Here is a 23,278-nt window from a genome sequence, read left to right on the forward strand (position 1 = left end):
CATTTCACTAACCACACAGGACCTGCCAGTCTATAGTGGCCCGTAACCAGTATATTGATCGTGAATCCGAGTCAAATCCTGATCGTGGAAAAAAAATACCAAGTGTCGATCGTCTGATGAGGGGGTACACTGACTGCTGCACCACAACTACAGAAATACGGCTCTGAAACCAAATTATCCCTTGGATCATTACCAAGCAACCTAAGGACCCTTATCGAGAAGTTGCATGGATCGTGCAGGGATTGCATCAACATGCATAGATCATGCATGCATCTGCATGGATCATGCATGTACCGTATGGATCATGCACGCACCTGCATGGATCATGCACGCACCATCCATGCATGCACCTGCATGGATCATGAACGCACCTGCATGGATCATGCACGCACCTGCATTGATCATGAACGTACCTGCATGGAGCATGAACGCACCTGCATGGATCATGCACGCACTTGCATGGATCATGCATGCACCTGCATTGATCATGAATGCACCTGCATGGATCATGCACGCACCTGCATGGATCATGCACATATTTTCATGGACCATGCCTGGAGCATGCCCTAAACTATTTTACCAATGCTTGTGGTTTGCATGGCAATAAATACAAGGAATGTGCACGGAAGAAATAATGAATGCTCGACTCCCAACTCTGGCAAAATGATTGCAAAAGTTTCCACTGCTAAATTTCGCAAATAAGAATCAGTGTGCCTTCTCATCATGAATAATGATACCACGCAGACGACAGTGTCAACATGCTCTGACGTCGCTAACAGACGGGCTCACATCTACATGCTCGGACAATATAGATACTACAAGTACAACATGTACAACATGAATATTGTAGAAAGACTGGTGTAAACAACAAAATTCCAATAACAAAATCGTATTAAGAATGTTGCTTTTACAAAATATCGAGAGTAGGTAGGAATATTCGTAGAGTCAACAAGGATGGAAGATTCATGCAGGGAATAGGCGCATAGGAGAAGTATAGAGTCCAGGATCCATACATTCTCGATAAGGGTTCTAGATTCACCAGGTAAAATCCTCGGTAAATCCCAAATCCCTAAACGAAAAGTGTAATCGGCGTTTTCACTCTACAGATGTAAGGTAAGGTTCACCAATAAACTCAATGGTAATTTCAAAATCCCCCCCTAAAAATTAGCAATGGCAGGGATTTTTACTCCCCAATCACATAGCAACTGAGAATAAGCAGATTTTACCATTAGCAAGTCTATTTCTGTAATCGACGTTTTCACTCTACAGATGTAAGGTAAGGTTCACCAAGTAAACTCAATGGTAATTTCAAAATCCCCCCCCTAAAAATTAGCAATGGTAGGGATTTTTACTCCCCAATCTCATAGCAACTGAGAATAAGCAGATTTTACCATTAGCAAGTCTATTTCAGCCGCCAAAATCATCTTAGGGTTAGTTAATGAAAAGAATGAATTCTTCAAAGCAAGTCGGGGCATTGGCATTCAGCAATGAGCCAAGTAGGGGTGAAGTTGAAAAGCCCCCAGAATGATACAAGGCAATTGCAGTGGGGAGGTATTAGAATGCAAAGAGAACCCCTTAACATCATGCAATGACAATAAGAAGGAAATTTTGGATACAAAAATATTCCCTTTTTGGTCACTTCTAAATTTGTTCACTGACAAAACAAGACGTCATATGATAGCATGCATTTGGACATGTCCCAGATCCCCACCCATATTGCCTAAATTCAACTCAAAATCCTGCCTGGATGGCTTAAAACGATTGTAATTTTCCACAATATCAACACCATGCCCTGGAGAGTTTCCTGCCACAAAATACCCACCGGAGGAGGAGCCAAACCCGTCGATATCTTCGTCATCGTCTGAATCGTATTCGGCGAAATATTCAAAATGACATCCGTCAGATTCAAAGCCATGTGATGATCCTTGCCAAAGGGGGCGCTGCTGTTGAACGAGATGTCTAAGGGGTTAAGGATCTGGATTTTGGCGTCTTTCCGTTTCTTCTTGTCGAAGGGTCCGGTGTAGATTTGGAGTTGCTGGATCGAACCCATCATGGTCTGGACCTCAGGGGTTTGGCGGAGTTGGAACGACGCTTGTGTCTGGGAAGAAAATAACAGAATGAGTTCTTCTGTAATTCATTGAATGATTCACAGATAATTTACAGAGTGATTACCCTACGACGTTGGGTCAACAATCACAGCTGTCAGACAGTCCCTGAATGATCTCTTCATTCAGTTGCGGTCATGCAGGCGCAGTGGACACCAAATTGCCACGTCAACATCATTTGAGATTACCCTTAGAGTGACATTTTTCAAAATTTCCTCAAAAATCCTCAAAATTCATAAGACGCCTGTTGTTAACTCACATCAAGAATCAAAGCCTGCGTGTTCATATTCGTCGCGTCCTCGATAAGAATGATCTCTGGGTCAATGACCTTCATCTGAACGACTAGTTCACCTACAGGTGGCGCTACTACAGCAGCGTCGACAGGCTGAGCAGCGGCTGAAACAGACCGAGAACGTCATTTTTGTGATAAAGAGGTCACTTTCTGAACAAAAGGCAACACCACCAATGAATTTTCCGATTGAATTGTTCAAGTTAGCTTTTCAGCAGGGAACCAAAGCTCAAAACCTGAAGAGCCCTTTTCATTGAAACTCTGCCCGGCATCTTAAAAATCTATGTTGTAACACTATATGTCCATGCAGGATTTTGAATCTACGCAATGCAACTGATTAATGATTAACTATTAAATGCACATCCACAGTGCACAGACTATAGTACACAGTGGAACCTCCTTCAGCAGACTTCCTTATCAAAGACACCCTCTCTACCAAAGATAACACTTTTGGTCTCAAAATTGGTTTCCATTAAATTTGACCTCTTTAATCAGGATACCTCTCCATTAAGGACATCATGTCAGTCCTGAGGGTGACCCTAATAAAGAGGTTCGTTTCCATTCAATTTGACCTCTTTAATCAGGACACCTCTCCATTAAGGACATCAATGTCAGTCCTGAGGGTGACCCTAATAAAGAGGTCCTTACCAGTTGATGTAACAACTACAGGAACCGGTTCCTCCTTCTTTGCTGGTGCGGCAGGCAGGCCTTTGGTGAAGAAATCTCCAAGTCGCACTAAGAACTCTAAGCAGACACAGATGTACAGGCAGTTCACATTCAGGATCACTGAAAACAAGAAGACACAAAAACCATTTAAAAAATATATTCTACATCGTAGGTCTGATGTGTCCTTGCTAAAAGTGCCTTGTATTGGCATTTCATCCGAGTCGTCCAGCGACATCAACTAGCAGCTAGAAAAGTAATCTTCAAATTTCAGCTTGGAGAACGATTTGAATCAAAAGAATTGGAGCCTCTCAAAGGACAATTTGTAAACAGCTGAAAATTCTCGCTTTTTCCGTTAACTGTTACAGTACGATTTTTAGTTCTTTCTTAAGAGTTTTTAAGCGAGATATTCCGGGATCAGATGAAAATAAGTTAAAACTTACAGTGCTTGTCGAGCGTCGCAGTCTGTGAGAAGAGCACCTCGATCATCTTCGTGGGAGCATTTTCGATACTCTGTGCCTTGCCCAGCGATCGCTCAATCATTCTGAAATGGATTTAAAATGTGGTTATTTGCAGGTGAGTATGCAGTGTTGACCTAGCGATAAAACATCATTTGTCACTACCCTTTGCCATTCTGAATATTAGAGACCCCCACCAAGCCTGACCTATTTAGAAAATTATTTTTTTATTTCGACAAAGAGTTACACAGGTGAATGTTTCCTCCACAGAATCTTTAACGGGGATAATTACGATAGATTCCACGATGTTCATGATGTTAAAATTTAATTGAATTTGAAAAATCCCTCTTAAAGTTTTTAAAATAGTTATCATTACAAATTACAAGATTTGTTAAGGAAAACATTCAGCTTCACTAGTTATACAAGATAAACAAGAAGATGTATTGTTAAAATTAGAAATAAATGCTTATAAAAGAAAACTGTGTTGATTAGCAAATAGCTGGTGTTGGCACATGTAGAAAAGAGGGAAATGTTATGAAAATAAAGACTAATGGCTAATGGAGAAAATAAGTTTTCTAAAAGAATCAAAAGGAAAATCTGTAAGGACTGACAGCACCACCTGCCGAGTAATCGGGAATAAATTGCCAGTAGAAAAATTGGCCGAAACATCAAACACAACTGTTTTTTGGAATGCCCTCGCTGATTAATCACATGATTTTCAGAGGCAATGTCAGGAAAGATGACGTATCAAATGCAAATAGCTTCATCAGTTCTTAAGGTGTCAGGTGATTTTAGGTGCGGACAGCAAAAGAAATCAGGTGTACATTTCCAGAAAAAGAAGAAGAACCAAAATTACATGTCGTCACCGTCTCCATGGGAACCTAAAACATGCCTACAAATGGAGACAACTGCAAAGCGTTAAGATGACATTCGATTAGTCCGGCAATAATGCTATGATGGAAATCAATCCAGTGTTTCCATGGCTAGTTTCCATGGCTAGTTTCCATGGTTAGCCAACAAAGTTCAACAACATTTGTATATGGAATGATGAAGTAACTCTGCAGATCTACGAAACAAATTTTTCCTTCTTAAATACATAAAATCTAGTCATACTAAAATGCAATTCTGACAGGCAAAACCCTTCATTAGTGATTTTTTTCTATTCTGGAGACACACACATCATTCCAGCTTGAAATTTCCATGAGGGTATCTGCTGTGACCTTCATCTCCCCAAAGGTCACCATGCAATGACATTGAACCATCAGTTACCATGCCAACGCTAACTCAAACCATGACATTCACCATAAATTTGAAAACTGACAGCACATGCTTTGGCTTCAAACTCAAATTGCCCACTATGACCATCAACTCGACAACACACCATGACCTTGACCTTTGACCTTACCTAGATATCTTATTCTCAGCGCCCGGTCGAATATCATCCAAAAGACAGGTGTGAAGGTCGACACTGGCGCTCATTGAATTATCTGTCTTCATATCCATGGAAACGATGATGCAATCAAGTTGAAACTTGGCGAAGTTTTTGAAGGGGTCGCGTTTGATGACCCCTAGGCCACTCGTCTGGAAGGAGAGGGAAATAAAGATAATGTTAAAAACATACTGTTGTGAAAAAAATGGTCTGCAATTTGTTCCTAGTCTGAGAAAAAGTCGCAACTCAATTGACTTTAATCTGATTACAGATTACTGTGGGCCAATAGTACGCTGTGTACAGACCCGGTATTCACCGGGTCAGTACAAAGCGTAGACCCGGCGAATACCGGGTCCGGTAGCGAAAGAGTTAAACGATTACGAAAATGAAGAGGAACTCACCAATGATGAGTCACCTGTGTACAACACGACCGCCAAATTCTCTAGGGTGAAGCTGAGCGCCATCTTGGGATAGGCCTCCGTCTTCTCAACAACCTCAGCGACCGTCTCCTTTGGTTTTTCCTCAACTGAAACGTAACCAAATGCCACATGTTATCAGAGAAGTAACGTCAAACAAGTGTATTAGCCAAACACCTGACGGGCAAAACCATTGGCGAGACAGGGGAGTCCTGGCAGTGCATGTAATGTATTGCATCAGTACTACAGATACAGGTGCCCCCCTATTGGGCAATGCCGATTCACTCTTTCCCTCTTTCCACTTAAAATCGGAAATTTGACATCCCTGTATAGAAGGCCTTACTTTTACTAGTTGTCCGTGGCCGACTGGCTTCTGTCGTCTCGGGGGTAACAGCAGGCTTCAATTCTTCTGGCTTAATCTCGCCTTCGGCCAGATTCTCAGTCAACGTCTTCATCATGCCAGCAAAGTCGCCTTCACTCAGAGCAAGCTGAAGAAGAAGGAAAGAAAAACTCGGGAAATTGTAAAAAACAGTTGAAAGAAATGAAAGAGAAAATATTGAATAAATGTAAATCGAAATCACAACATAAAATGATAATAGACGAAAACTGAGACCTTTTCTTATTTAGGAAAACAATTCACCAAAGATGTGCCAATAACTTTTTTAAGATGAAAAAAGGTGCCGCTGAGAGAAACGGATCGACCCACCAAAACTTTTATCAGAATTGAAATTTGAATACTGTGACAAAATGTCTGAATCCTACAGGTACCCACTGGAATAATGAAACAGATGAGTTACTGTATTTTATTTACTGTATTTTATTTACTGTATTTTATTTACTGTATTTTATTTACTGTATTTTATTTACTGTATTTTATTTGCTGTATTTTATTTACTGTATTTTATTTACTGTATTTTATTTACTGTATTTTATTTATTTGCAAAAGATTTTCTGACTTTGAAGACTTTTGTATACAATTTTCAAACATTTGTGACTTTTTGTATACAATTTCCAAACTTTTAAGACTACATGTACACAATTTTTATGACTTTGTATACAATTATTGGTTTTCAAACATTTCTGATATTTTATGACTTCACAATTTCCAAACATTTCCAACTTTTTTGTCAAAGATTCCCGTCCTTTTATGCCTTTTTTTGTCATTCCGTAAGAACCCTAAGAATAGAACAAAAAATTACCGTGACTGCCGCTAACCTCCCAGATATCTCAACCTCAGGCTTATCATGGAACCAGCCGACGGACAAATTCCGGATAACTGATATATTTATCGTCACAGGCTGCAGGAGTTGGACTTCTGATCTGGTTCCGTCTGGCTCAATTACCGCTCTGAAAAGGAAGGAGGTCAAATGGAACAAGACAATATTACCCAATCCTATGAGGAGGCGAAGCAACATAAGAGCAGCATACAAGAAGGCACGGAAGCAGAACCAAGCGGACCACGATCGACAGAAGAGCTATCATCAGCTAACAAGGGCAGGACAAGTCACCACCTTCTGACTTAGAAGCGGTCATAACAGGATGCGGTACCGCCTATTCCACAAGTACAAAACAGGAGGCACCGACCAATTTTCTTGCAATGCGGGACCGTTGACAACAACCCTTCAGGACTGCCCTCTGCACAAAGCACACAGACAAGAAATCTTGCAAAAATTGCAGGGTGTGTACATGTAGTGCACAGTGACTGCAATTCTCATTGCAGAACAAAAATTGCAGGTATCCAGCCTGGTCAGACACCACTGGGTTTGGGCAAAATGACCCGATGATTAAATTTCTATCTCACCTCAAAACTTTCAACTCTGTCAATTCGATCCTCATCTTATCCAAGATGGCGGGCGAATTGTTCGACGGATTCCGCCCCGCCACGGCAAACGTATTATTCAACGTCAAAACGCCAAAATCTATGCACAAGACTTCCGCGGAGGTGGAATTCTGGGGCATCAAAATCACAGGCGCCTTCATGGTGACATCAAGCCCGATGCGCATGGCTTTCTCGTGAAGATTTTTCGCCTGCTCCTGCGCAGTCTCCGCCAATTTATCACTGGCTTCAGCAATCTTGTCTTTCGCCTCTTGGAATTTGTTGGCGAAAAGCTGAAATGAGAATGTAAAGGGAGATTTTAATGTCTCTTTTTTACATAATATAGATATTAGCCTTTGTCAAAACCAACTGGGATTGGAAAGCTCACGATGAATACTTTCTGATAATACCATTAACAGGCTGAAGCTCTCCATAAGCAGTTTCTGATGGGAGCATTTGTAAACCTATTGACATGACCATTCTTTGGAAAGCTCTCGATGAGCATGCTACCATTTGTGAGCCTACTGACATGACCATCCAAAGGAAAGCTCTCAATGAGCTTGCTACCATTTGTGAGCCAACTGACATGACCATTCATTGGAAAGCTCTCAATGAGCATGCTACCATTTGTTAGCCTATTGACATGACCATCCATTGGAAAGCTCTCAATGAGCACGGTACCATTTGTTAGCCTATTGACATGACCATCCATTGGAAAGCTCTCAATGAGCACGGTACCATTTGTGAGCCTATTGACATGACCATCCATTGGAAAGCTCTCAATGAGCACGGTACCATTTGTGAGCCTATTGACATGACCATCCATTGGAAAGCTCTCAATGAGCATGCTACCATTTGTGAGCCTATTGACATGACCATCCATTGGAAAGCTCTCAATGTGCATGCTACCATTTGTGAGCCTATTGACATGACCATCCATTGGAAAGCTCTCAATGAGCATGCTACCATTTGTGAGCCTATTGACATGACCATCCATTGGAAAGCTCTCAACGAGCATGCTACCATTTGTGAGCCTATTGACATGACCATTCATTGGAAAGCCCTCAATGAGCATGCTACCATTTGTGAGCCTATTGACATGACCATTCATTGGAAAGCTCTCAATGAGCATGCTACCATTTGTGAGCCTATTGACATGACCATCCATTGGAAAGCACTCAATCAGCACTTTCTGATGTTACAATTTGCAACAAGATTTTTACGACTTTTGGACCTCCCCCACCTACACAAGACAGTTTCATCAACTCACCAGCAGGCCTGCAACAAACTTATTCAGGAAGACGACTTGTATACATCCAATTTGAACAGTAACCTTTGTATCCACGCATTGCATTAACTCATATTTGTCCCCCTCTGTTCCATCATTGAAGACCGTCACCCCCATCGACAAGACTTCACCGTCAGCTATTGACAAAATCTGAAATAAGACGTAAATTTCATAGAAATTTCATAGGAGAGACAATTTTTTTAACTTTTATGCAAATGATTCATATTTGTATGATGTGTAAGGCAGCCTTATACATCTCTCCTTGCAGTTCCCCCTTGCCCCAAGTCAAAAACAGAGAATACAGTGGTACCTCCCTTAGCAGACACCTCCCTATTCAGGACACAAATTGGTTGTTTCCATTCACTTTGACCTCTCCAAGAAGGACACCTCTCCACTAAGACATCCCTAAGTGGACACCCTCCTTAAGGATGCTAGTTTTGGACCCAAATTGGTTAATGGCATTGCCATTCAATTTGACCTCTCTTAACAGGACACCTCTCTATTATGGACAATACTTGTCAATCCTGAGGGTGTCCTTAATAGAGAGGCTCTACTGTACTGACCTTTGGGTAGACAGTCCCGTGCGCCGGATCCAACACCGTAATATCCTTCAGCGCAACTTTTACGTCCGTTTTCTCTTGAGTCAGCGCGACTCGTGCATCGAGGCCCTTGATTTTTATATCAGTCAAGTTGAGCTCCATGTTACACACAGAGACTGACAAGCTATCCAAGTTGGCCTGCACCTTCAGCTGGATAATGCCTTCGTCCTGTTTGCGCATACGTCGGGCTAGAAACCAAATTTGTACAGCAGTTTATTTTGAGATTTGGGTCGAGTTTCAAAAACGTAAACTGAAAGACTGTCTGTTGAACTGTAATCTTAGAAAATCATGTCTGTATATAACTATCGGGTACTTCGCATACATTAGGACTGACATCAATGTTTTAACTCTTCAGAGCCTGACAACAGAAAGTAGTTTTTGCATCCGACAAAACGATAGCCATCGCCGAAGTCTAACAAACTTTAAGCCCAGGATTTGACCTTTACACCCCAAGTTTTCAAAATGGACTTTTCTAATGCATTAACTAGAAGAGTCTAAACTGGAAATTAGGGGTGTTTAAGTACCTTTCTTCCTCACAGGTGCAACATCTTTTGTTAGCTCTGTCTTTGCATCTTTGCCAACTTCCGCCGTTTTTGGCATCGACTTTGCTACCTCAAGTTTTTCAACGATCGCCTCGGCAAAATCCTTGATATTCAAGATGGCCTCCTGATGCAGAAGAATCTCGAGCGCAGTAAACTGTACGTTAATCTGCTGCTCCGTATTATGGTAGACGGTCGAGAATTCTGGTCCAGCTCTATCTGCCTAGAAAACAATTGAACGGCTGCAAAGTTTTCACATGCCACTATGGTTAGGTGCCGATTGAGCTAAGATGGGACAAGAATGTCTCTCAAATGGTTATTTTTCATCCGATTTCGAAAATTCAAAGTTTACAGAGAGGTCAAGCACAAATCTTTTACATTTCTTCTGTCAAATTAAACCCTTTTTAGTAGGGAAAAAAATGATATCCTCAAAATATCAGAAATGTCTCATCTCTCTTGTTTAGTTTCAGGAGTCAAAGCCTCACCTTGATAAATTCCACCAGAAGCAACCTGAACGCTGAATCATCCGTGATGGGCGTGTTCACCAGATTCACTAACGGGCCGTCGTTCAAGGCCTTAAACTGCTGATGCTGGACGTACATCCCTCCTAGGTAGGCCTCCACGCGCATGTCAAACGTCCGAATCTGCACCATAGTCCCGAGAGACTCCACAACTAGTTTTAGAGTCGGGACATCGACTCCTTGTTTCGTTTGGGACAGATTCAAACTAATCTGGAAGGAAATTGGAATTTGTGACACATTGTGGCAGGCAATTCTTGCGTCATGACGTTATGGTATTTATCAATTCTGAGCCCGGCCGTTCAAAGCACAAAATTCCCATCATCCCTTACAGTAACGTTGAGTATCCTTAAAGCAATAGTTAGGCCTTCTCTAAGGATGATCTAGTGTTGTGGAACGCCTCCATCTTTTGGTTAACGTGATCTTGCACATTCCTGAGTTCAACTACGTACCTCTTTGACTTCAAACTTCAACTCCAGATCGGTACACTGCTGCATGGCAGCTTCTTCTGTGTCCCCAACCTTCCCTGCCCCATCCGCATCATCCTCATCAGAAGAGTCGCCACCTTTTGATGGAATCTTGACCTTGGCTACGGCGCTCGTCATCTGTACTATCGGGATCGCATCGTCGTCTCCAAACGTAACAGTTTCGTCCGGAGGCAGTGGTTCTGGGAGCGGAATACTTAGTGCGAGGACTAGGAGTTCTTCAAGGCGACGGTCAGAGATGTTGACGCTCAACAGGGGAAGTTCGCCGCCTATTTTTATTCTGGAAAGATTTATTGTTGACGATAGGTCAAGTCCAAACACGAAATACCAAGATATGCAAATTACCTTAATTTGCATATACTACAAAAATAACTTAAAGGGATATGAGAGTGCCCAGAGCATACACCTGAACGATTTGTGAAAATAGTGTCCTTGGAACTGCCCCAATTTGCAAAATATGAGTCTGAAATGGTTATTTTTTGTCCGATTTCGAAGATTCAAAGTTCTACAGAGGTCTGGGAGAAAGACCTTTCCATTTCTGCTGTCAAATTAAGCCATTTTTGAGAGGGAAAAACAGAAATACATCTCATCCCCGACTACACGAATTACTTACTTGGGCATCCGCGTATCATTCGGAATAATACTTTTGTGAATATTTAGATCGAGACTCATCGGTCGTAAAATGTGCATAGGCGTGTGGGTTTGTTGTTTGGCGAATTCCCAGGAGTCACCGGGATGAGCGAACAGCACTTGTATGCCGCTGAGTTGGACGTTGAATTTGTCGTATGCCCGCTCCATGACCTCCTCAATGGTCTCCGTCTGTAAAAAATACCGAGATTTGATTGGATGACGAGCCAAAACGTTCTCAGGTCAGTCAGGTAGAATGGGGTAATTGTAGCCCCTGTTTAATTGTAGCCCCTGCCTATGATATCAATTGATATCCCCATGCATCAAACAATGCAGGGGCTATCATTACCCCATGCTACCCTACACCATGAAGGTTATAAATTTTCTCACTTTTCGATTCTATCAAATTCCAGTCTTCTATCAAAACTAATGCTATTTTTTGCTATCATGTATTTATTTTGACGTTTTTCAAGAAATATTAGTTCGATAAATTTATTGGGTCTCCTCTTTCAGGACTCAGGCAGGAAAGGCAGTAAATTGGGCTAACACCTTTATTAGACATACAACAAAAATATTCATGCTCCTTCTTTGGCAAAAGATAGAGAAGAATCAAACCATTGCTATAATGCACATTCATCTTCCATGTGAATGGTAATACTGCCAGAATGTAACTTGATAACTTGGGATACTTGTAAACATTTCTCCGTTTCTGCTGATGAACACTTGGACGGTGTTGCCTCCAGGTGGCGTACTTGAATCTCCTTCCTAAGACGACCCTCACAGCCACAGGTAAGACCATGTGACCGAGGGTTCGTCAGCAGAACCCAGGCCTTTCAATTACGTGGAGACCTCTACACCCTGTATTTTTTTAGCCTATTTTCGGGACCTGTTTTTTTTTCTTTTTAGCTTAATTTGGGGACATTTCGTCGTGCCAATTTGCCTGAACATCGACGTCCTTATTGACTGACATTGTCACATGCACCTGAAAACTCATAATTTTAGGATGAAAAGTATCAAATTAGGCCATTTAGGATGAGATTTGGTCATTTAAGGTGTAAAAAACGCTTCAGGGGGTCAAATTACCCCTTTTTTCTATTTTGGGGACATTTTTTCAGGGCCTAATTTGGGGACTTGCCAAATTTCCTACACCGTATAGCGGTGTGAAAATGATGTAATCGAAAGGCCTGAGAACCCACAAGCTTGTCAGAGTAACTTTTTACAAATATCCAGTTATTAGTTAATCTGTCCAAATTAAGAAACTAGCTATTTCAAAGTTTGAAGACGCAAATTAAAACACACCGAAACAAAAAAAGGCGAGAAAAAACCAGGCTATGCTGAAACCAAAAGATTAAGATTAACGTTGAACAAAAATATATGAGGCCTGCATCCAAAAAGTGATCAATGTGGGATTTATGCTGTAAATGATGAAATTTTCATGCCTTTTTTAAATCTCATGAATTTTGCAAAAACATTCAAAATTTGGCCAATCGCAAAAATTTTAAATTTTTTCAATTTTCATTCAAAATTTGGCCAATCGTTAATTTTTTCAATTTTCATAAAAAATTTGGCCAATCACAACATTTTTCAAATTTTTCAATTTTCGTTTTCAAGAATCAATTATAATTCACAAAAATTAAATGACAACAAAATTTTTGCCATTCACAGTTACACACTTAAAAAGATAAAAGAAGGCATTGCTAAAGTAAAAAGATTGAAAAATTATTCAGAAAAGAATTAGGAGTTCAGATGCTAAAACCGACATCACATTTTTTTTCATTTCGAGAAAAACGCATTTGAAAACGCACTTTTAGAGGGAAATTCATAAGAAATGTTCACACATTATCGACTGTGAAATGAAAGTGAATGTCTGATTAATATGAAATTTGGCAGATAGAGTGTTCATTTGATGGCCAATACCCCTCCCCCCATACCCCTCCAACTCCAAAAAGTAGGATATGGCGTGTGTCTGTTTTGCACCTGAACCTCTCCATGAAACCTAGATTAGAAGATGTTGTATTCCAAGCCATAAAGAAATGAACAACAAGTGACGAAGTTCCATAGAAGCCGAATATCAGGACTGCGTCGCTTTCTTGGCCCAAGCAGAGCCAATAGGCACTTCTTTCATATACATATTCAGCATAAGGGCCTCATAGACAACTGCTGGCTACCACGCAACAGGTCCCGGTGTAAAAGTAAAAAGTGTCCCCCCTAGAAAAAGTGTCCGGGCCTATTGTATTCTGACAGATTATGGCATGTGGTTCTATAGAGGCAATGACCGTCAATAGCTCAGCGCATAATAGAATCCTTTGTTCCCGGACATTTTATCCTAGGACATTTTAAACTTCTACACCGGGTCTGATACCGGGGAAACCCAGGATTGTATTTCTGGATGAACCAGCATAGCTTTCAAGGAACAAAACTAATTCGACTGTACTTAATATAACAATGTGCTCATCATTGTTCGTACAGCGAGAAATCACTAAGTTTTGTTACAGCCCCTAATTAGATACCTCCGTCACTCGTTCACGCTACCAGAAATAAAGATGGCGCTGCCGCATGCAATCGTAACACCATTTATACCTTAGAACCGCGCCGTTCTAAAACCTCACGTTCGATCTCCGTCAGTCCATCCTGCATGCAATGAAGTGTCAATTAGGCAAATTAGTTAATTAGATTAATTAGTAAAGAATTATCCAAACCACATTCATAGAATGAAAGAATTTTGGTTTCTTTGATAGGGGGCGCCTGTCAAAATGTTGCCGACTTTTTTATCGCTCGGCATTACCTTACCTTCTGGGTGAGTTTTGTGAGATTGCCTAAACTGGCGCTGATCTTTTGCAAGGGAGAAAGGGCAGGGTTCGAAACGGGATTCTAGCGAGAAAATTCAATCACTTTAGGTTAGTCGTTAGTAAGTCGAAATGTAGTTAGTGGCTATTTGACAGAAAAGATCTAACAGGTTACAACAAATTTTTACAATGGGATGATAATGGCAGGCGGCCTTTAGTGAGAGGGAAAAGTCTGAAATCTGTCTGAAATCTGCCTGAAATTGGATATATATAAAAAGAGTCCAATTAGTACTTACGCCATCATACTGCTTGAATTCGTTCTTCTCCGATGAAACTTTCAAGCTGCCCAACTCAACTATGACAAGGTTGGCGTTCCTGAAAACAGAAAATCGATCATCATATGTTTATTTTACTGACCGGTACCTTGGTTTTAAAATGTATCTCAAGTCCAGGAAACTGTCAAAATATGAGTATATAACAACGAAATTGGCATCGGTGCAAAAAAGGCTGGTAGGTCCAACACGGCCATTCCGTTCGGGCGAAATTTCTGACTGGAACAAAAAATTGGATACATAGGGAGGAGCTCGATTTAAGGTCAACGTGGTTCTACAGAGGATGCTGGAGAGGGTGACAGAGAGAGGGTACGGTGCCAAGTGTCACCTGCGAGGGACCCGTTGACAGCCGGCCACACAACTGAAGACAGGAGCAATGACACGGAGGGGACTGGTAGCGCTGATGGCCTTGTTGTAGGGAGAAGGCCCAGTGATTTTGCCAGAGCCGCAACTCCTCTGATGGCTACACAAACAGACACTTACTTCTTATAAACGCCTTCCTGTGGTATGATAACGTGCACAGGTTTCAAATCGATGCTGATATCGGTGTATTTGTGGATTTCAATGGCGTGCTGCATCCCTGTGGCAGACATTTCCTTGATTTCATCAAACTTTGACATCGCCGCTGCAGTGAGCCTGAAACAGAACATTTTCAATAAAACAGCGAAAGAAATGTGTCGTAAATAAGATGGGGGACGGGAAGTGAAGGGGGTTTCTTTTCAGTAAGTAAGTTAGTAAAATTAAATTCATAAGGCGCCGTTTCCACCTTTGTACAAATGTTCAAGAGCGCCCCCACTTGTCAGTCAATTAAGTACAAAAGGTTTCTCCTAAATAGGTCAGTTTTTAGGGCCTTGTGGGCTTGCCCAGAGTGTCCATCTGGCATATACTATGGTCTGGACTATTCCAGAGCACTGGAGCTGCGACCCCGAACGCCTTAGCACCGAGGCTCATCCTCTTGAAGCTCGGTGTGGAGAGAAGGATCTTTTCAGTTGAGTTAAGATCACGTGCTGGGTTGCATGTCGGAATCAGTTCCGTTAGGTGTTGCTGGGGCCTGTCCATGTTGGGATTTGAACCCCATCACTGTCTGCTTCCCAAGGTTTAAGGCGTATTGACTATAGTCTAAGGTATAATGCTATCTATTTTCTCAGAGAAAACCATACAAATGTCTGAGGAGGATATACACTTGTACTTACTGCTTCAATCTCACAGACTCTGGCGGCTTGAAGAACTCGACAATATTGATTATAGTATTCTGAAATGAAAATATTCATATCACATCTGCAAGGGCTTAAGACACACATTGGATGACTACCTGGGAGAGGGGGGGGGGGTCACTCAAGACAAAGTCCAACCCAGCGTGCGTTCCAACTTGTCAATTTCAGCATCTCCTTCTCACTTCTCATCATAGTTCCACAGGACCCTTGTTACTTTCACAAGGACCCATGAAGTCACCTATTTCCTTCAATACATACATTCTGAAAGGCCTTTTTTGCTCTTTGCGAAAGTTCCCAACTGACTATAGCAAATAATTTAGCCACCCCAGTGTTTTAAAAAGTTCAAGAAGGGCACAGCTCCCTGTCTTTTTTTCAATTTCAATTTCTCCTTTTGTGCTGCCTGTCTTCACAAGAGGCTATACATCAACATTTAAAGCAGGGTGCTGTACCATGCCCTTTTCAGGCTGTGGCATTTCCAGGCCTACCTGTTAAGATTTCTATCCGAAACACTACACCCTCTCCCAAATCCTTTCAAAACACAATAAGAACAGCACATCTAAAGATAATTTTTATCAGGGTTTAGGACCTAATACTCACTGCATCATAAACGACCTCTAGCGGCCGTGAAGATACCCGTAACCTCGTATCGCACCCACCATCCAACGGGTTCACCTCAACCTGCAGATCCAACAACGAGAATATACGATCAGCCTCGGAATTCTGCGACGATACAATCGCTGGTGCGACACCGCCAATCGGGCACCCTGTCACAGAAAACGTATCCATTTTTGCGTCCACTCGGAGACCGTCCGCCGACGGGCGCTGCCCAATGTTGGCGTAGACGTCATGGAGCATGAGTTGTAGGATCTGCGGCTCGCTCCTGGCAGAGTCGTCAAAGGACAACGACATCTGGTTGAGTTTGAAGACGATTTTATGGGCAACATACTGGAAGTGAAGAACATTTGAAATGTTATTAGGTTCTGGAGCAGATTCATGCATGCCCATGCCGATCTATTCTAACGTTGTTGAGCGTATATCCATCCTTCACCGCCGATAAACTCCCCCTGATCGGTTGTCAGAAGGGCTGTTACTACATTATTGGTAGTCTCCATGCACTCCCATCATTTCCCACACGTCCATATCGCGCCAACACTAACATTACACTCGTGGGTGTCGCACCAGACACACACTGAAACCCATCGCCAGTGATGAAGACCAGGTGTTCAATGAGTCATAAGGTTATCGCTTGAGTCATAAGGTTATTGCTTGAAGACCAGGTGTTCCATGAGTCATAAGGTTATTGCTTGAGTCATAAGGTTATTGCTTGAAGACCAGGTGTTCAATGAGTCATAAGGTTATCGCTTGAGTCATAAGGTTATTGCTTGAAGACCAGGTGTTCAATGAGTCATAAGGTTATTGCTTGAGTCATAAGGTTATTGCTTGAAGACCAGGTGTCCAATGAGTCATAAGGTTATTGCTTGAGTCATAAGGTTATTGCTTGAAGACCAGGTGTTCAATGAGTCATAAGGTTATTGCTTGAGTCATAAGGTTATTGCTTGAAGACCAGGTGTTCAATGAGTCATAAGGTTATTGCTCGAGTCATAAGGTTATTGCTTGAAGACCAGGTGTCCAATGAGTCATAAGGTTATTGCATGAGTCATAAGGTTATTGCTTGAAGACCAGGTGTTCAATGAGTCATAAGGTTATTGCTTGAGTCATAAGGTTATTGCTTGAAGACCAGGTGTTCAATGAGTCATAAGGTTATTGCTTGAGTCATAAGGTTATTGCTTGAAGACCAGGTGTTCAATGAGTCATAAGGTTATTGCTTGAGTCATAAGGTTATTGCTTGAAGACCAGGTGTTCAATGAGTCATAAGGTTATTGCTTGAGTCATAAGGTTATTGCTTGAAGACCAGGTGTTCAATGAGTCATAAGGTTATCGCTCGAGTCATAAGGTTATTGCTTGAAGACCAGGTGTTCAATGAGTCATAAGGTTATTGCTTGAGTCATGAGGTTATTGCTTGAAGACCAGGTGTTCAATGAGTCATAAGGTTATCGCTTGAGTCATAAGGTTATTGCTTGAAAACCAGGTGTTCAATGAGTCATAAGGTTATTGCTTGAGTCATAAGGTCATTGCTTGAAGACCAGGTGTTCAATGAGTCATAAGGTTATTGCTTGAGTCATAAGGTCATTGCTTGAAGACCAGGTGTTCAATGAGTCATAAGGTTATTGCTTGAGTCATAAGGTTATTGCTTGAAGACCAGGTGTTCAATGAGTCATAAGGTTATTGCTTGAGTCATAAGGTTATTGCTTGAAGACTAGGTGTTCAATGAGTCATAAGGTTATTGCTTGAAGACCAGGTGTTCAATGAGTCATAAGGTTATTGCTTGGTTGGTTCCTGGCGTGCTGACCTGCCACAAATGCACTGTGCGTGTTGTATAGAAGAAGGGTAACCTGATCATAAAGCGATGACAGCAATATAATACCAATCAGGATTTCCCACCCTATTGGGTCAGCGGTGAAGGGAGGAGACTTTAGGATTGACATTCACTGCCGGTGAGTCGCCATGTGCATGCCTGGGTGACAAGACTTTATTTTCTCTTTGTGATACTCACATCTTTGGGCAATGTAGAATCTCCCTGGTTACCCTCCTGATATCCAATAGCACCATACAATTTCTGTTTTTCCTCTGATGTCATGGCTTTGTAGAATTCCTCTTCTGAAAATTGAGAAGATTGAAACTAAAAATCCCTGTATCAAAAGTGTCGAAAAGGAGTTAGTTTGGGGTTCCGATATGAAGTTAGTTTGGGGTTCCGATATTAAGAACTATAGTATATCACCAGACTTGACACTTCTACTCTCGTCTATCCTGAAACATTCGAAGGGAACTCAGATGAGCTGCTCAATCAGTGTTACATGGACAACACGAGCGTTACCCATTTGCCCATTCTGCAGGTTAAAAAGTGTGAATATAATTCTCCGCAACTTCTAATAATATTCCTTGATAACATGCATGACGATTCTTCACAATACGAATTGCACCAATAGGCTTTTCCACTGTTGCAACAAACTTCGATGAATTTCAATCTTCAACTTACGAATCTCATTTGCCGCTTTTGCCTCCTTCTTTTTCCCGCCGCCAAACCAGCCGCCGAACCAACCTCCCTCCTTCGACTTCTTCGCCTCTTTCTTGGCTTCCATCTCTGCCTGCTGCCGTACCATCGTGATGTTGAACACGTCCAGTTTTGCTTCCAATTCCTGAAACAAGATCAAAATAACGAAAATGAGAATGGAATAAACAAACTTCAGGATCAATTTTTCTCTTATCCAAGTGCTCAAATGTATTTTAGACACGCTCGAGGTCAGCCACAGGAAACTGTCACGATCAAGGTCAGCCTGTAATGCTCAAGGTCAGCCACAGGAAACTGTTACCATCGAGGTCAGGCTGTCATGCTCAAGGCCAGCCACAGGAAACTGTCACGATCAAGGTCAGGATGTCATGCTCAAGGTCAGCCACAGGAAACTGTCATGATCAAGATCAGCCTGTCATGCTCAAGGTCAGCCACAGGAAACTGTCACAATCAAGGTCAGCCTGTCATCCTCAAGGTCAGCCACAGGAAACTGTCACGATCAAGGTCATCCTGTCATGATCAAGGTCCGAGAGACGCGCCACATGACACAGAAATATCATGACTGGTGAAGTTAATGAGTAATCTATCAGTTCAGCTGTAACTGATGCGATGGGGAATTGACGCCACCTATCATCAGAAAAACACACCTCAAACTGCTTTGTATTCTCGGACGTGAATTTCTTATTCAAGATTTTCTTCTTCCACAAATCTTTATATTCTCGTCGTCGCCTCCGATGACCTTGTATACAAATCCATGACCACATCTTCCGGCGTCGCCGTACCGTCTCTTCCATGACGCATTTGTGCGCATAGCGCCACCACTGCTTGGCTTGACCGTGATACTGACCGACTGGGCGGCCGTATTTTCGATACACCCCAACAAGTGCCATTCGTTCGAATGATTCAAGCATCTCCAAGACATCATGGTACTGAAAAACAAAAGTGTTTTTTTTCCTTAGCTCATTGGTATCTCTTAATTCGGGCACCTAAAGACAGAAAATTTCTTCTTGTTTTAAAAATCTTGTCCTATGATCGACACACATTTTCACAAAAACAACTCTATAAAAAAACAACTTATTTTGGTACTAATAATTAGCAAATTTTACCTGTAACTTTCCTAAGTGAATGGCAATTTCCTCGAATATTATATTTAGGAAGACCTTGGGCAGTGAATAGTCCTGATTTTCCGGCTTTGTGTTAAGAGTCAGCTGTACTTTTGAGTAGATCGGCTTTAGCACTGGAAAGAAGCGAACAAAAGTCATAGATATTTACTGTGTTGACAAGTTTAAGCCAGTCGTGCTGCATCTGTCACACATAGGCCTTTTAGTACGACATCATCACTGAACCTGGTGCGGTGCTGCACATGTCCGAGGAGGTTCTGAAGTAGCAGACGGCAAGCTGTCTGTAGCAGACGGCATGCTGTCTGTAGCAGACGGCTTGGGTGTAGCATCCGCCATTCTCAACTTTCCGCTTTTGTTTGGATTATTATCACTATAAACTGTACTTTACGACACTTTCAATATTGTCATGGCAGAACCAGCATAGTCACTTTTGGAGTATCTTTAGTATCTGTAAACTGGTGACGTCTTCTGCTCATGAATATTTGTAAATAAAGACATACATGTGATCAAAAAACATTCGTAATCCGTTCCTGGAGTGAATACCTACGATATCTGAGATTTGGCTTGTTGTTACTTGAGGCTATCATGTTCTTCAACAGCTCCTAAAAGAAAAAACGACAGTTTTGACATTTCTGTAACAAACAAATTTTCGCAGGTGTTCTGCTTTTTGCGGCTTTTGGAAATAAATTTGATTCGCGATAATATGGTGCACACACTACCCTTCATAGTCAACTTGTTCCTCCTCTCTGGTATTGAAAACTGGGCCTTTTTACGTGATAGCCAGCAGCATTATCAATCAATCAATCAATACGGAGTCTAGTATAGCGCCAGATCCACCATGGAAATGGTGCTCAAGGCGCTGTTAAAAAGTTCACAAACGTCTACAAAAACAGGTGTCCCTTTAGTCTCTTTTTGAAAATGTCCACAGACTCTGATTCCCTGATGTTCCTTGGAAGTTCATTCCAGAGTCTGGGTGCACTGACACTAAATGCGGGAATAATCAACGAGTTTACATACTGTTTGTAACTCTCTTGGCTGGTCGGCTATCAACTCCGTCTTCGAGTTCCAATAAAGCGCCAAGCTATCAAGTTGGATCATCTTAAAGATCATGGTGACGGACTCCTTCACTATCGTTGACTTCCAATTCTCATCGCACGTCTGAAAATTACAATGAAACGTCAAAACGTCAAATCTGTAAAACACTATGGACCAGGTTGTTTGAAACAAACGTCACTGATGCTAGCATCAACAAGTCTAAGGGCTAATTCGAAGGATATTACGCCCAGTTAAACTCACGTCAGCGTTCGTGACAAAATTAGTTTAGAACATCACCCCCTGAACAGCATGATATGATAGTTTGATGTAATACCACATCGCGAGGGAAAAAAAAGTTCATATTGGCCGAAAAGGCCCATACAGTGGAACCTCCCTTAGCGGACACCTCTCTATTAAGGACAACCTCTCAATTAAGGACATTAGGTTTGGTCCCAAATTGGCTTTTTCCATTCAATTTTACCCCTCTAATCAGGACACCTCTCTATTAAGGACAGCACTAGGCCATCCCGAGGGTGTCCTTAATAGAGAGGTTCTACTGTACTTTCTTTATTACACGACCAAGACGATCAAAACTAGTGTCCTTAGTAGAAAGGTTGTCCTTATTATAGAGGTGTCCACTGTACAACCAAATGAATTTCAAATTAGAACGTCACCTGTCATAGATTAAAATTCCAGAATACTGAATAGGAAATTCAGGATTTGTTATTCATTATGCATGCCATGTTTTTCAGTATTGTTTTGACTTGCAAATTAGTTGCAAAAACACAGGTTTTTATATTCTACATTTTGCTGATGCATTGATTTCAAAAGCATGACTTGTTAGTAGGCCTAGTCTGGATTTCTAGAGGACAGGTTGTCCCTTTTACCGAGCAGCAAGACAATTTTATAAACGTAGACAGCTGTTGCTGCCAAAAATAGACTCAACTACTGGTGATCAGAGCATTTCCCGGCATAAAATATTCGCTTTATGATAAGTGCTAAAATACACAGGGTATATGTTTACTACAGCCGAGTTCGACATGTGGCCTAGCCGGAGGCAATGCCTGTGGAAACATGGCAACAATGACATTGAATTCTTGATAGAGATTTTCGCGGCAGAATATTTTGGCGAGCATGTCCTATAGGAAATGCGAAACTATCCTGCAGGGAAAACTTTCTGTTCTACAGTTACTACAGTAGAACCTCTCTATTAAGGACACCCTCGGGACTGACAAGTGCTGTCCTTAAAAGAGAGGTGTCCTGATTAGAGAGGTCAAATTGAATGGAAATAGCCAATTTGGGACCAAAACTAGTGTCCTTAATACAGAGGTTGTCCTTATTAGAGAGGTGTCCGCTAAGATAGGTTCTACTGTACTTATTGAATCTGACACAGTGACCCAACCGGACTTCCTCAAATCTTTCAAGAGGTCATTTTTTTCTGGGTTGGATAAACAATTCCCGCATGAACCTGAAAACATCATTCTGCTTTTGACAATACACCACCTGGTTTCCTTATCTATGGAGAGCATATGCACTTCATCATAAAGCTATCAGAAATTCAACACTTTTATCTAGGACTTAAATCAGAAACACTTCATGTCCAAAAGTACAACCTTCTAACGATTCCTCAGCTTATTTTCAACTTAAGCGCTGTGCAAATGACACAGACCCTGGGCTTTGAACCGTTGATATTTACAAATAAGATGGCGGGACTGAATGCATGACGTCGCTAACTTGATACTACTTCTACCCAAAACTTAATAATTACCTGGAAGTTGAGATCATGCAACGTCACGCCGATGGAGAACGGCTTCTTGGGGTTGGTGAACCTGTCCTCGTATCTCACGTGAATGTTGCTGACACGTACTTGCAGATTTTTTATAATCTGAGTGGCCAATTTCTCCGCAAATGTGTCCTCCTTTGGCTTGTTTTCAGCTGAAAAGTTGAGAGCATTAATATTTTGGCGGCCATTTTGGATTTGGTGGCCATTTTGGATTTGGTGGCTGCAGCAATATCCTGGCCAACTCACAAGCTTATTTAAAGGAGTTTGACCCGTGATGACAAAAAAGCTGCCGTGATATTGAACATGTCACAAGATGACAAACTGGAATAAAAGCAATATGAGAGTCCAAGATAGACAACATTTTCTACACTGAATTAGCTATCTCGAAGGAAATTTGATTTTCTCAAATGTTCAGGCCCTGTTGACTCAATCAGCATTAGAACTGATGCTGGTTTTGTAACTGAAATTTCATAAATTTACTCAAGGAGATAACGCTTAGTTGTTTAAACCAGCTCTATTTCCGAGAACAGTACAGCTTATATAACATGGCTGACAGTAGCTTCCAATCCAAGCTGCATAACCCACTTTTTTGAAGAGATACAGAAACGATAGAATACTCAAATATAATCCTCATACAAAAGAAAT

The 23,278-nt window shown here is 41.6% G+C and overlaps 1 protein-coding gene across 19 annotated transcripts in view; it reads right to left on the reverse strand.

The window, feature by feature from the left end:
- LOC135498956 (intermembrane lipid transfer protein VPS13C-like) overlaps positions 1-23,278 on the reverse strand; it is a 72,209-nt gene that overhangs the window by 37,233 nt on the left and 11,698 nt on the right. For 18 of the 19 annotated variants that reach the window (XM_064789528.1, XM_064789525.1, XM_064789524.1 and 15 more), the window contains 27 exons: positions 22,619-22,785; positions 20,833-20,973; positions 20,363-20,417; positions 19,801-19,931; positions 19,342-19,623; positions 18,662-18,821; positions 18,179-18,282; positions 16,162-16,509; positions 15,544-15,602; positions 14,834-14,986; positions 14,315-14,393; positions 13,813-13,863; positions 11,219-11,424; positions 10,573-10,885; positions 10,088-10,333; positions 9,588-9,825; positions 9,028-9,251; positions 8,447-8,614; positions 7,162-7,469; positions 6,560-6,707; positions 5,704-5,848; positions 5,346-5,470; positions 4,921-5,096; positions 3,501-3,601; positions 3,043-3,180; positions 2,365-2,501; positions 1,823-2,098 (listed from right to left, as the gene is read on the reverse strand). In XM_064789528.1, coding sequence (XP_064645598.1) covers positions 1,823-2,098; positions 2,365-2,501; positions 3,043-3,180; positions 3,501-3,601; positions 4,921-5,096; positions 5,346-5,470; positions 5,704-5,848; positions 6,560-6,707; positions 7,162-7,469; positions 8,447-8,614; positions 9,028-9,251; positions 9,588-9,825; positions 10,088-10,333; positions 10,573-10,885; positions 11,219-11,424; positions 13,813-13,863; positions 14,315-14,393; positions 14,834-14,986; positions 15,544-15,602; positions 16,162-16,509; positions 18,179-18,282; positions 18,662-18,821; positions 19,342-19,623; positions 19,801-19,931; positions 20,363-20,417; positions 20,833-20,973; positions 22,619-22,785 — 4,679 coding nt within the window. The remainder of the gene's footprint in view (positions 1-1,822; positions 2,099-2,364; positions 2,502-3,042; positions 3,181-3,500; positions 3,602-4,920; positions 5,097-5,345; positions 5,471-5,703; positions 5,849-6,559; positions 6,708-7,161; positions 7,470-8,446; positions 8,615-9,027; positions 9,252-9,587; positions 9,826-10,087; positions 10,334-10,572; positions 10,886-11,218; positions 11,425-13,812; positions 13,864-14,314; positions 14,394-14,833; positions 14,987-15,543; positions 15,603-16,161; positions 16,510-18,178; positions 18,283-18,661; positions 18,822-19,341; positions 19,624-19,800; positions 19,932-20,362; positions 20,418-20,832; positions 20,974-22,618; positions 22,786-23,278) is intronic. The other variant, XM_064789521.1, reaches the window with a different exon arrangement.

The sequence above is a fragment of the Lineus longissimus genome, chromosome 14 (genome assembly GCF_910592395.1).
Source record: "Lineus longissimus chromosome 14, tnLinLong1.2, whole genome shotgun sequence".
NCBI lineage: Eukaryota > Metazoa > Nemertea > Pilidiophora > Heteronemertea > Lineidae > Lineus > Lineus longissimus.